The sequence below is a fragment of the Sarcophilus harrisii genome, chromosome 1 (genome assembly GCF_902635505.1).
Source record: "Sarcophilus harrisii chromosome 1, mSarHar1.11, whole genome shotgun sequence".
In the NCBI taxonomy this organism is placed as follows: Eukaryota; Metazoa; Chordata; class Mammalia; order Dasyuromorphia; family Dasyuridae; genus Sarcophilus; species Sarcophilus harrisii.
This window is the reverse complement of record NC_045426.1, coordinates 470,294,986-470,308,322: the sequence shown is the minus strand read 5'-3', so window position 1 is coordinate 470,308,322 and position 13,337 is coordinate 470,294,986. Positions and strand designations below refer to the sequence as shown.

Below are 13,337 nucleotides of genomic sequence, written 5' to 3'. Positions count from 1 at the left end.
CTCCACGGCAGATTAATTCCACCCCATGAATTTACCTTCATCTTCATTTAATTCCTTCACCACAGACTATAATCAATCTATGCATTGAACTGGTTCTTTTTCAGTGATGGTAATCCACAGATATCTTAATTCTAAGTATTAGGCCTGCTATGCTTCTTTTCATTCCACATAAGTTTAAATTTATTCAGTCCTGGTGGCATTGCTAATTCAAAAATTGTGGAATCATATCATCTCAAACACTGATGCATTTTCTCTGACACCAAGGGCATTTTTGAACATATTCCAAAAGAGTAGAAATCCTGTTCTGGAATGCATCAGGATGGAGAAGCAAATGCAAAGACTTTGACACTGTCACCTTCCTCTCAAGCAGTTACTATTATCCTTTTGCAAGAAAATTGGCTAAAAAAAACTCCTTAAGTCCAAGGCTTCAGGCACTTTTCTCATCAAGCCTTTCAAAAACAAACATACAGATAATAAACAAAAAAAATTCTTTATACGAGGAAAAGATGGGCTATGCACTCTGACTCTAGTTCACTAGAGAAGGCCAGCTTCTGAGTTGCTGTCTGATACACTTAACAAGAATTTGTTCCTTCTGTCTTGGAGCCATATGATTACTTACTTACATAGACACATGCATAATGATTCTTCAAAGAGCAACAAGCAACCTTTTGAATTTTATATTTACTAAGTATACATGGTTTCCAAATTCTTTGTGTAGTTTTAAGTTTTAATGTCTTAAAACTATACCAAGTCTTTTGAAGTATCCTATATTAACAAAATAACTTTAGAAGACTTTGTAAATGTTCTTACCCAAATTTCATCCACAGGAAATCTGAAATAGAAAGATTGTTTTTTTTATGGGACACTGTTCTTGCTATATGAATCAAAGAGGGAAGTTCCTATTCAAACTCACTTATCTACTCAATATTGAAATGGTAAAGAACAAACTATGAGTCAACCCACTCAGTCAATAAACATTTACTAAATACTCACTATATGTCCAAGTTTTGTGCTAAGTGCTGAAGCTACAAAGATTATCATTTTCTTCAGGCAACATGCAAATAATTAGGTATATATAAAATACAGAATAAAGTGGAAGATAATACCAAAAGCAAGGCTTCAGAAACCTGGGAGTTAGGGAAAGTGTATTATAGAATTTAAGCTGAGCTTGGAAGGAAGCCAGAAAAGCCAAGAGGTAAAGATGAGGAAAGAGTATTCAAGTCATGGGGTTCAAGCATGCAAAACCAAAGAGATAGGAAACAGTATTGTGTGTGAGAAATAGTATGGAAACCAGTATACTTAGAAAATATAGTGGAGAGGGTTAAAATCTAAGAGGATTAGAAAGGAGGAAGAAAAATAGGAGAAAGATCATGGGCACAAAGAGCTCTAAATGATAATGAGAAGATTTTATATTTGATTCTGGAGATAATAGAGAGCCACAGGACTTAATCGATATTTATTAAATACCTACTATGTGTCAGGCACTATACTAAGTACTGTGGATGCCCCCCCCCCAAAAAAAATGTAATACAGTCATTGTCTTCAGAGGAGCTTATAGTCTACTGCAGAAGACAGCAAATAAACATTTATTTGTATCTCTATCTATCTATCTATCTATCTCTATGTCTCTGATCATCAAAAAATGCTTTAATTAGATAAATTAGAAATAACAGAGGGAAGGCACTAGAATTAAGGAAGTCGGGAAAGGCTTCCTGCAAAAGATGGAATTTTAGTTGGGATTTAAAGTAAGCCAGTAGATGAAGATGAAGAGGGAGAACATTTAAGGTTTGGGGACAATCGGAGAAAATGCTGTGAGCTGATAAATGGAGATTCTTGTTCTTGGAAAAGCAAGGAGGCCAATGTCACTGTATTGAAGAGTACTTGATGGGAAGTATGTTACAAATAGATTGAAAAGATAGGAAGGTGCTAGGTTGAACAGGGCTTTGAAAGTCAAGCAGAGGATTTGTATATTTTATCTTTGAGGCAATAGGGAGTAGAAGGGTCAGTAGGGAATATGGTCAGACCTGTGCTTTAGGAAAATCACTTTAGTAATTGAATAGAAGATGGATTAGAGTGGGGAGATACTTGAGACAAAGAATCAATTAGAAAGCTACTGCAGTAGACCACAGTAAATAAGTAGAAAGAAATTCACATATTATTAACTATTTCCTAATCATGAAATAGTAGATAAAGTGTTGAATTTGCAGTTACTTGGAAAGCCTTGGATTCTAATTCCACTCTTGCTATTATAATTTGTATTATCTGAGGCAAGTTACCACTTCAAGATAGTTGGAGATTCTTAATGATACTAACCACAATGATCCAATAATAGATTATTATCAATTTTTATCAATCAATTATTATCAATCAATCAAATAATTATTGATTAATTGAATTCTTGGGTTATAATATTATCTATTATTTCCTCCATAAATTTATTCTGATCCTTAATATTGATGTCTTGGAGCTTAATCATTTTCAAAGATGGAATGATAAAACTGAAAATAAGAATGATCAGATAAACTAAGAGTCTCTCCAATTTCATGAGTCATTTCCTCAGGTCTAAAGAATTTCTGTACTCTATTCACACAATTTCAAGAAGTTTCCCCTATAACTATATGTCAACAGATTGCAGACAGGCTAATGCCAGTCACAGTTACTCTGTGCCGGGGCATCTTATTTTCCAGTTGAAAAAAAATCCAAGAAAGTTAAAAAATAAAAGAATCTCTCAAAAAAATTTTTTTAAATGAGGCCATATTTTTAAAGAAAATGAAGCTGAAAGCTCTGAATTGTAATCAGTTCAAAGAGCCACTCAAATTATTTATTTTCTCAGAAGACATAGATTAGAATAGTTTTCAAAGTCTATTGTACTCAGGTCACAGAGAGTAACATACAAGTTTGCGGATACTCTGGTACATGGCATAGCTTCAGTAAGAAAAATTATAGAAAGAGTAATCTCTGATGATTACTGGAACAATATTTTACTCAACTTAATTGTCTAGTGATTTTTAGGACTTTGGACTTTAGAACTACAAGTAGCCTTTAAGATCATCTAATGACCCAGAGTTCTTAATAATACAATTAATAAATAAATACTTTTTGATTACTCTATTTCAATTGAATTGCTTTCCTTTGAAATCCTATGTATTTTGCTTTATGCCTTAAAAATACTATTTTAAGAAGAAGTCTTTAAACTTCATTGAACTGCCAAAAGGACCCCCCCCAAAAAAGATTAAGAACTCCAGCCACCTCATTTCACAAATGGGAAATCAAGGTCAAGAGAACAAGTCCGTGAATGGGCTGGATGTGGCCAGTTGTCCAGGAACAATTTTGGCTACACAGGTAATCGATGGCAAAATCAGGCTTTTAACTCAGGTCTTCTGCCTCTCTAAATACTTCCATCCTACCAGACTGATTGCTGAGTGCAATCCTGTATTGGGGATCTAGTGATTATATGTTCTCCAGAAGACAGAAATGAAAAACAGTTCTTGCCCTCTAGACCAGAAGTCCTTAACTTTGTTTTGTATTTCAGACCCCTTTGTCTCTCTTGTGAATTTATGGACCTTATCAGAAGAGTTTAAAATTCATAAACAAAATACATAAGATTATATTAGAAACTGATTATATTGAAATAAAAGTTCAGAAGCCCCCCAGCTAAGATGCTCTGATCTGATGATGTCTGAAGTCCCTTCTAGCTAGCAATTATATAGTCCTATCAAATTGACTACTATAACTTTTTCAATCATCAAGAGATTTATCTTTCTATAATTTCTCTTATAGATGCTATTCCAGGCATTACAATATCCCCAAATATTCATTTAATTGTTCTCCCAAATGCCAAAGTTCAAAGTTTCCTTGTTATAAGTCATTATATTCCATGTTTTTTGAGAGGGTGGATTATTTGAAAATCTATTTGAATTGAGTAAATTTAGGGTGGGAGACTCAGCTTTATTTTCTTCAAAATTTGGCCTCAATTTGGCTACTTTTGTCATTTTAATAACTGCTTGTTATCTAAGTAACTCTCTGGGGCCTGTATGTATGGGGCAACTAAGGCAACCACAAATCAGAAGTAGGGATTCTGAGTAGGAGATTCTGGACATGAAAGAGTTAATTTCTTCCAGAGTTTGCGTTCTAGAATGGGCAGCAGAGAAGCATGGGAGGAAAAATCCATGTTGAATATGAGGTTCTTATGAAATATTCAGTTGGAGAAGCGTAGGAGGCAATTGGTGATATGAGAATAAGGATCAGAAGATTCTAGCTAGATATCTTAGTCATTTAATTTAGTTATCTTCATAGGGTAGATAATTGAACTCATGAAAACTGATGAATTCTCCCCCCCCCCAAAAAAAAGTGGTACATAGAGACAAAAAAGGAAGACCCAAGCCAGAGATTAGATTGGAGTTAAGAAAACAAGAAGAGGGCTGGTTCTTGGCAGAGAGAAATTTCACCTCTTCTTTAGAAATTGAAGCAAGGAAAGAGAAAATGGGGTATTCATTCGATAGATGGTTTTCTACGGGTTGAAATAAAAAAAATGAGGGTTCCTGGATGGAAGACTCCATCTTCTCACAAATGTCCTTTTTTATAAAGAAGCTCAGGAATTGTATACAGCCTGAGGGTAAAACATTTGAAACAACTGTATGTGCCAGAAAATATAATGAAGGAATAATAATAATTTTTAAAAAAAGATTACCAAGTAAAAATGAGTATCCAGTTGACAGTAGCATATGTTTTTAGTGCAAGCAGTTTACTCAGGTAATATGACTTTCTTTGGCAAGGAACTGTTAGACCTGCCTGACAACTTTCCTAATTAATTACACAAGTTTGGTAGGATAGACTTGTGTACTTTTTTCTACATCAAAAAAGAAAAGCCTTCTATATCTCAAATTCAAATAAATTTTATTTAACTACCATTGATAATAATACCTACTATGTGAAATGATTTAGTTTTAGGGAATAAAAGATAAAATGAGATAATCCCAATATTAAAGTAGTTTATATCAGACTGAATGGATATATAAAAGTGCAGACAAATATACAAGATCTAGACTGATGGGAATGGGGAGTCTACCTGCTTTAGGGCATATTTGAGGAGGAGGAAAACACTATCAACTGGGGAGATCAGGGAAAGTTAAAAGGGTGAGGTGGCATTTGAGCTGAAACTTGTCTTAGATAAAGAGAGCAAAACTTAAGCAGTTTTTAGAAACAATTATTTACTAAAGTAGTTTAGTAAAAACCATTGGTCTAGTAGCATTGGGATCTAGATCTTTCTCTTTTCTTTACTCATTAACCAGTTGATTCTCTCTCAGGAGCTTAGCTAAAACTTCTCCCAATGGCCTGGCCCAATATTGGGATGCTTGATTGGAAATTTTATCCCAATACCATAGAATATGACTGTGACTCTTTAACCAATCTTAATTATTTTTTTTGTATATTATCATTTCATTTAATTCAATGGCTTTCATTCCTTTGAAACTGATTAAGTATTTTCCCTACCTAATTTAAGTATTTTATTTATTCATTAGAGGTGTTCTAATCTGATGGAGGGATTAAATGTAGAATATCTTTCTAGTTATTGTGAGGATGGATGATTGAGTAATTCATTAAATTAATTACCCTTCAACCCCACACTTACAGTAGGATTATAGGATCATTGATTTAGACCTAAAGGGGACATATACCTTCTAACTCAACACTCTCATTACTCAGATACTCCTCATTCCTCATCCTCAGAGGAAACAAGAGGCTTGTACAGGTTCAGTGACCTGCCTGAAATCATCAAAGTAGTAAGGTAATAATAATATATTTCATAAGGTAGTTGTAAAGAATAAGACATTGTATATAAAGCACTTTGCAACCTTAAAATTCTCTATAAATGTCAGCTAATATTATCCCAGATACTATAAAACAGAACTACCTCCTAGCCTCCTTTCTTTTTAATTTATATCTACATAACTTGTAAAAGCTATTATTTGAATTGCTACATTTCCTCCAGCAATAACAAACAGGAAAACAAATAAGCTCCTGTATGCTAATGAAACTGGTTCACACTCTCTAACTAGGAGAGGATTTAAGAAGCAGTTGAACTTCAGCTTGAATACACCGTCCTAAAATTGCCATCAGTCTAGAGCAGTGGTTCTCAAGAGAATCCTGGGGATTCCTGAAACCCTTTTAGAGGGTCTACAAATTCAAAAATAGTTTTTATCTCCAACATAGTAAATGTCTATAAATATAATCCAGATAAACAAAAACTCTTTGGAGAGATCCTCAATAATTTTAATAGGATAAAGATACTGAAAACAAAAGTTTGAGAGCCACTGGTCTGGAGTATAGGCATGTGAAAACATATAATTGGACATTACTACACAGAAGCAGTAAGGTAGCAAAGGTGGAGTGCTAGTCTTGAATTCACTAAGACGCAGGTCAAAAATTATACTCATGAGTCTGTAATCATGGCCAAATCATTTAGCTTCCAAAGCCTCAGTTTCCTTATCTGCAAAATTTGTGGATAATAAATAGTAACTATAGCACATTCTGTACAGGGTTATTATCTCAAAAGAGCTAATTCCTTAAAGCAAACTTTAAATAAATAAAAAAGATGTTGATTATTATTATTATTAACAACAATCAAAATAATTATCCCTTATCATAGGTTATTTGATGGTGCATTTAGCAGACAATTCATCCTTATGAACCTATAAGGATGCAGTTCTATTCAAAATCTGAAATTCTTCAGAGATCATAGTATGTTTCTTTTATGGTCAAGGCAGTTGATTGCTAACACCTGCCCTTTAATTTTCAGAGACCAAAGTTTTATCTTCCATGCTATATGTACAAAATTCTGGGGTCCCAACCAAGTACTTGCCCACATGCTTGAGCAGATTCAAAGCTTCTTTTTAATGAAAACATTGTCCTTACCCACAGGCACCCCTCTGGCCCCCATCCAAGCGGAAGTGGGCTGGCCTTCCATCTGGGCAAGAATGCAAGGCAGACTCTTAAACTTTCACAACAGAATGCCAATTCTGTCTCCTGCAAGACTTGTATCTACAGCATATGGATCCTTCTTTAATCAACAACACAGAATATTGGCACGCTGGACACTCAGAGAATTTAACAATAAGTTGTCTGGGATCCAGCACTTTCCAAAAGCTTGTTTGAGGCATATGATGTTTGAGAGAGACAGTTTAATGGACATATTAGCTATACATTTCTCAAGAGTATCTAAACCCTGTCTCTGTATTAATTTAGATCATTATAAATAGACATTTTGGGACAGGATTATATTATCATTTTAGTTCCCCTATAGAGAGGCTTTCATTGAGCTAAGATTTGATGATTATAATACCAAATCCTCCATCTGATGCTAACTACTTGTGAAACCTTGGAAAAATCAATTAATTGCCATGTGCTTTTCATTTATATACTGAGAGAGTTTGACTAAATGACTTCTGAAGTTCCTTTTAGCTCCGGGCCTATGATTCAATGATTTTAAATGAGCAGGTAGATAGTTCAGTTGGTAGAGCATCAGGAGTCAGGAAGACCCGAATTCAAATCCAGAATTAAGTGCTTACTAGCCATGGGAAAATTGTTTCACCTCTGTTTCATCAACTGTAAAATGGAGATAATAATAGCATCCACCTTGCAGGATTGTTGTGAGGATAAATGAGATAACATTTGTAAAACACTTAGCACATAATGGCAATTGTAAATAAATGTTTATTCCCTTAACTTTATACCTTGTATGGGTCTAATACTTTTCTGTTTTCCAAATATAGAGTTATCCTAAGATATGTTCTTTCTGTGTTAACATTGTTACCCAGGTCCCCATGACACATGACAAATTACCACTTGAATTCAATTCCAGTAAATCACATCCCTGAAGATGAACTCTTATGCTTTGTTGTGTAAGAAAAAAAAAAAAGAATATAATCCCTACTATTTCTTTTTTCTTGCTTCAGCTACTAGGCAAAGATGGGATTAGAACTTGTGACTTCATTAGTATAGAGAACATCCTGGTAAGAAAGCCATAGCAGGAAATTATCCATGCAAATGCTTTGAAAGTAAAAAGTTTTAATAAAAAAAAAGAAGAAAGAAAAGGTATTCTAAATCCCTATTAATTAGAGAAATACAAATTAAGAGGTACCATAACACACCTCTCAGGTTGGCTAAGATGACGGAAAAAGATAATGACAAATGTTGGAGGGGATGTGGGAAAACTGGGACACTAATCCATTGTTGGTGGAGTTGTGAAATGATCCAACCATTCTGGAGAGCAATTTGGAACTATGCCAAAGGACTAACAAACTGCATATCCTTTGCTCCAGCAGTGTCTCTACTGGGCCTGTATCTAAAAGAGAACATAAAGGAGGAAAAGGGACTCAATTGTGCAAAAATGTTTGTGGAAGCCCTGAAATGATCAGCAGGATGATTTCAGAGAAGCTGGAGAGACTTACACGAACTGATACTAAATGAAATGAACAGAATCTGGAGATCATTGTACATGGCAACAACGAGATTATGCAATGATCAATTCTAATGGATATGGCTAATTTTAGCAATGAGATGATTCAGGACTGTACCAATGGTCTTGTGATGAAGAGAACCATCTGTACCCAGAGAGAGGACTAGGGGAACTGAGTGTTGATTACAACATAGTATTTTCAGTCTTTTTGTTGTTATTTGCTTGCACTTTGTTTTCTTTTGCATTTTTTCCTTTTTGATCTGATTTTTCTTGTGCAGCACAATAATTTTAGAAATATGTATAGAAGAAGTGCACATGTTTAACATATATTGGATTACTTTTCCTGTAGGGAAGGATATGGGGATGGGGATGGGGGAATTTGGAGCACAAGGTTTTGCAAGGGTCAATGTTGAAAAATGATCTATGCATTTGCTTTGAAAAAAAAAGCTTTAATAAAAATAGTATACAAAGATGTCAAATATCTGTGATTTTAAAACCCATCTATGTGGGTTACTCCTATGAGTTGGTAGGTAAGTCTTAGTGTGTTATTTGAATTATTTAGAAGCCTAGAGTTCTCCTGGTGAAAGAAGGAGCTTTTAAATTAGATCATCCTGATTCTGAGCCCACTGGGCACTACTATCTCTACAAAATAATAAGCAGTTTCTAGAAAAGTTATTGATATGAAAACACACAAAGGAAGAACTGAAAAATTCAGACCAAGTTAAAATTAGAAAAGAGAATGGATGAATGTGGTGTCCTGGATTGAAAGTTGATCTTGGAATAAGGAAAACCTCTGTCACTTACCTGCTGTATGACTATAGAAGAGCCTCTTCATCTCTTGGTATCTCCAGGCAATTTTCTAAGATTGTAGATAGGCAGAGGTAAATTCAGACTGACTAAATCACAAATCCACACCAGCAACAAACAGAGTCCCCTGAAATTAAGAAATATTATATACTGAGTTATGGAGGGAACTAGAGTTTTAGAGAGTTTTTGTTTTGCTTTGTGTTTAAAAATAAAAAAAATTAATGTTTCAACTCATGGCTTAAATATCTAACAAAAGAGGATAGAAGGTAGATTAGTAGAAGAGTTAACTTGAATTTTAATGTGGTTTTCTTTTCTCCTCCTTTACAGTAGAGTATAATAATACAGGTGATGAATATTTATTCAGCCTTAATTATACTTCTTTTGCTTTAGTGCACTTTAGTTTAGATTAAAGGTCTGCTGCTGATGATCTTTTTTGGGGACAATATATGCCTACACTTTCCATCTTTTGATTTGCAAATAAAACCATGCTTATTATATTTCCTTTAGCTTTAACCCCCTTTTCTCAATTTTATTAATATTAATGCAGTCTCACTCTATTTATGGTAGTGTTTATGTAATAGATAAAATGTATACAAACCTTACTTTTATTTCCTGAAAATGTTGAAAATCATTATTAATTCTTTCAGAAAAAAATGTCTCTCTCATACCATCTCTAATATGGGTTCTATTGCAACTGGGTAAATTTCATTTTATGTCCAAATAATGCTTAAAGCACTACCTCTTTCAGTTCTGTAATAGACTACTTTGTTTTCATTTAGACAAAAAAATCACTTATCTAAAATGTGCTAGTGTTTGGAAGCAGATGGTAGCAAGTCATATGACAAGGCTAAGACAAACAAAACTAGTTGCATTGAAAATATAAAGAATATGCCCACATGATAGTTAAGAAAGTAAACAATGAAAAAATACTGCACTTAGGCATTGCCTGCAGTGGGGGGGGTTGAGGTGAGTTGGTAATGCGATGTGATCCTGGTAAATATCATTATTTTACAATCAATCCATGTAACCAATTGCCTTTAACAGGTCTAGGTATTTGCTATCTAGCAGGATCTGCACACTTTTGATTATAGCAGGTTATTAACATAAAATGAATAAGCTACAGACACATTTTTCTATAGGGAAATGTTTTGGCTCAACATTCTCTTCAGTGATCACTGAGAATACTGAAGAAGGCATTTAACTCCAATGTGTGTCTATTGAGTTTAATTGTTTTTACTTTTATTCAGCTTTACAATCGAGTGTTTTTAAATGATAGGGCTCATCCACAAAACCTCATTCCACAAGTGAACAAACAAAAAGCTTTGGTTTTGTGTTTCTGAGACACTAATGTTTAGAAATTAGGTTGTCAATCAACTCTACCCCCTCCTTACAAATAAAGGATGAAAATCTCAGATATGGAATCTGAGTACAATGCAGTGATTATGGCCTTTTTTCTTATGCATTGGTTGGCATATTTCTTAAGCAAAATAGATTCATCTTTTGGTATCCTGGGCAATATCTGTAGGATGAAGCAAAGGACCCTAAAATCTAGACTCTGAAGTATCAAAAATATGGTTTGTGTGTGTGTCTGTGTGTCTGTGTGTTTGTGTTCACACACATCTGTGCATGTGTCTATCTAGTAGCTACTTTTCTGGATTTGTGATTTCATTGATACAGTCAACTATTCTGGTGATGCAGATGATAGTTCTTTCTCATATGTTCATGTTCTCCCATAAATATTCCACAAGGTCCATCCAACACACTGGAGTCTTTACTCTAGACCTCTTGAAATTGTGCAGATATACATGGAACAGCTGTCCATTCTATTATTTATTTCTTTTTGTTGTTCCATGAGGAGTTAATCTCTCAGATCATTAATATTTTTGGAAAATAAATTTTATGTCACTTCTCTTGAACAATTCTTTATTGATAAGATGTTTCATAATGCTTATCCTATTATGTTCCTTACCATTGCCCATTTGGTACCTACAATTTTAGTTCTTGGAGTCCGTGGTGACCTATGACAGATTCATTACAAAACTTCTCCTTTCCCTGCCAGGAGCCTTGCACTCCCAATTGGTGGGAGTTTTTCATATTTAGTCCAACTCAGACTTGTCACACTGCTACTCTCTTGCTATCTTCATACTTTGCTACCTCTTATGCCTTCTCTTACCACTTCCTTTCTACTTCTGGCTATGGAATTAGCAATCAAATCAATACTACTCTCCATGGCAAGTATGTGTTGATCAGTTTCTTATAGATTGATTACACTATCTCTGCTGATCCAGCCCCAAATATCCATCACTGGACACTAATTTGTTATGCGTGCTGTCATCTCTTTTGCATTTCTCCAGCACATGGGACAATGCCTGGCACATAGGAATTGAGTGATTATAAAAATGTGGTCTGCTGGCATCTTATGTGTTTGCAAAATTCTGGAAACAACCAAAATAAATAAATAAATAAATATGTTTTCATAAAAAAAGGGAAAAGATGATGAAGATGAAGAAGAGGAGGAGGAGGAGAAGAAGAAAGAGAAGGACAAAGAAAAGGTAAAAGAAGAGGTAAAAGAGGAGGAAAAAGAAGAGATTTTTAAAAGATGGATTTTTCTTTCAGGGATAGAATTATCAGTGAGCATTTATTAAGCCCCTATTATACATTCCCATCCACTTTACTGCATGGTGGGAATACAAAGACAATAAATGAAACAATCTCATCAGGTCAAGAATCATTTTATAAATGTTTCTATGTGCCATGTAGTATAAGTGCTGAGCTCTCTAGGAACTTATATCCTATCAGAAGAGACAAAGGCAATAATTCAACCCATTTTTATCCTCCTTTCCAATTTTAGGTCCAGCACATTGTTCAACCACAGTGTTTATCTAAAATATAGGTACAGATAAATGAACTCTCTGAGCTGTCCATACAACTAAGATCTCATAGTCTAAAAACCCTTTCCATTCATTTAGTTTTCCAGATACTATTGTCAAAATAGTAAAGCCAAACTCATCTGAATAATTATTAATCTTCTTTGGGAGGTCCTATACTTTTCCAGGATTTAATGCAATCAACTCAAAGAAATCTCCCACTATACAGATTGCCTCTCCCATTTAGAGAAAGCCTTGTAATTCTTCATGAGAGTTGTAAATACCATTGGCTAGTATTTATCTCCTATTTTTATGTCTCATTTGGTATTAATCACTGAACAAAGTTATATCTATTGTTACATTTTCATATAATTATGTATAGTTTTGAAATATGCAAGATTGATGCCTTGTTGCTGAAGGTGCTTTTAGTTTGTATTTTGCTCTATTAAATAATTTTTTTTCATAGTCAACAATTAGCAGTGGGAGTTTGTATTCTCTAGACCTTTTAGTGAACTGAGTGATTATAAAAATGTGGTCTGCTGGCATCTTATGTGTTTGCAAAATTCTGGAAACAACCAAAATGTCCAACAATAAGAGGGTGATTAAATAAATGGTTGCACAATAATATATTGGAAATACTATTTAAACTGATAAGCATGAGGAATACAAAAAAGCTGGTAAAGACCATAGTGAAATAATGCAAAGTAAAAAATGCTGAAACAAAACAATGAAGTATTTGCTAACTATAATCATGCTTAAAAAAATATGAATGAATGAGATAAATAAAGAATGCTCATGGGGACATGGAGTAACTGAAAAATTATAATATTCATGATAGGAATTAATTAAATGTAATTCTTAAACATTAGTTGATAGTATTCATATTTAATATTAAATTTATGAAATAATATTTCCTTAAAAGGATGTGATCTACAATAGTGTCATTTGAGAAATATTGCCTGTTCTTTTCTGAAAATTGAATCTACAATGCTTTGTGTAATATAGGTTTATTGTCATCAAAGTTTTATAGAGATAGGTCGTAGTTAAAATTGTCCATTTGATCCCCTTTCTGTAGTGTTAATAATGTCTGTTTTGTCCCTAGGTCATTTGACATTTACCCATTTTTTAAAAGAAATCCCTCAGTGTCTTCAAAATTGTGCTGTCTTCACTACAGATAATTTCTCTATATTTTTGGTCTGACCCTG

The 13,337-nt window shown here is 34.0% G+C and overlaps 1 protein-coding gene across 6 annotated transcripts in view; it reads right to left on the bottom strand.

Annotated features, from left to right (window-relative positions):
• The window catches only part of ST18 (ST18 C2H2C-type zinc finger transcription factor), a 326,074-nt gene that overhangs the window by 205,871 nt on the left and 106,866 nt on the right, over window positions 1–13,337 (bottom strand). For 5 of the 6 annotated variants that reach the window (XM_031946404.1, XM_031946408.1, XM_031946407.1 and 2 more), the window contains one exon: window positions 9,263–9,392. In XM_031946404.1, coding sequence (XP_031802264.1) covers window positions 9,263–9,293 — 31 coding nt within the window. In that variant the 5' untranslated portion in view covers window positions 9,294–9,392. Of the gene's footprint in view, window positions 1–9,262; window positions 9,393–13,337 lie in introns of those variants that run through there. The other variant, XM_031946409.1, reaches the window with a different exon arrangement.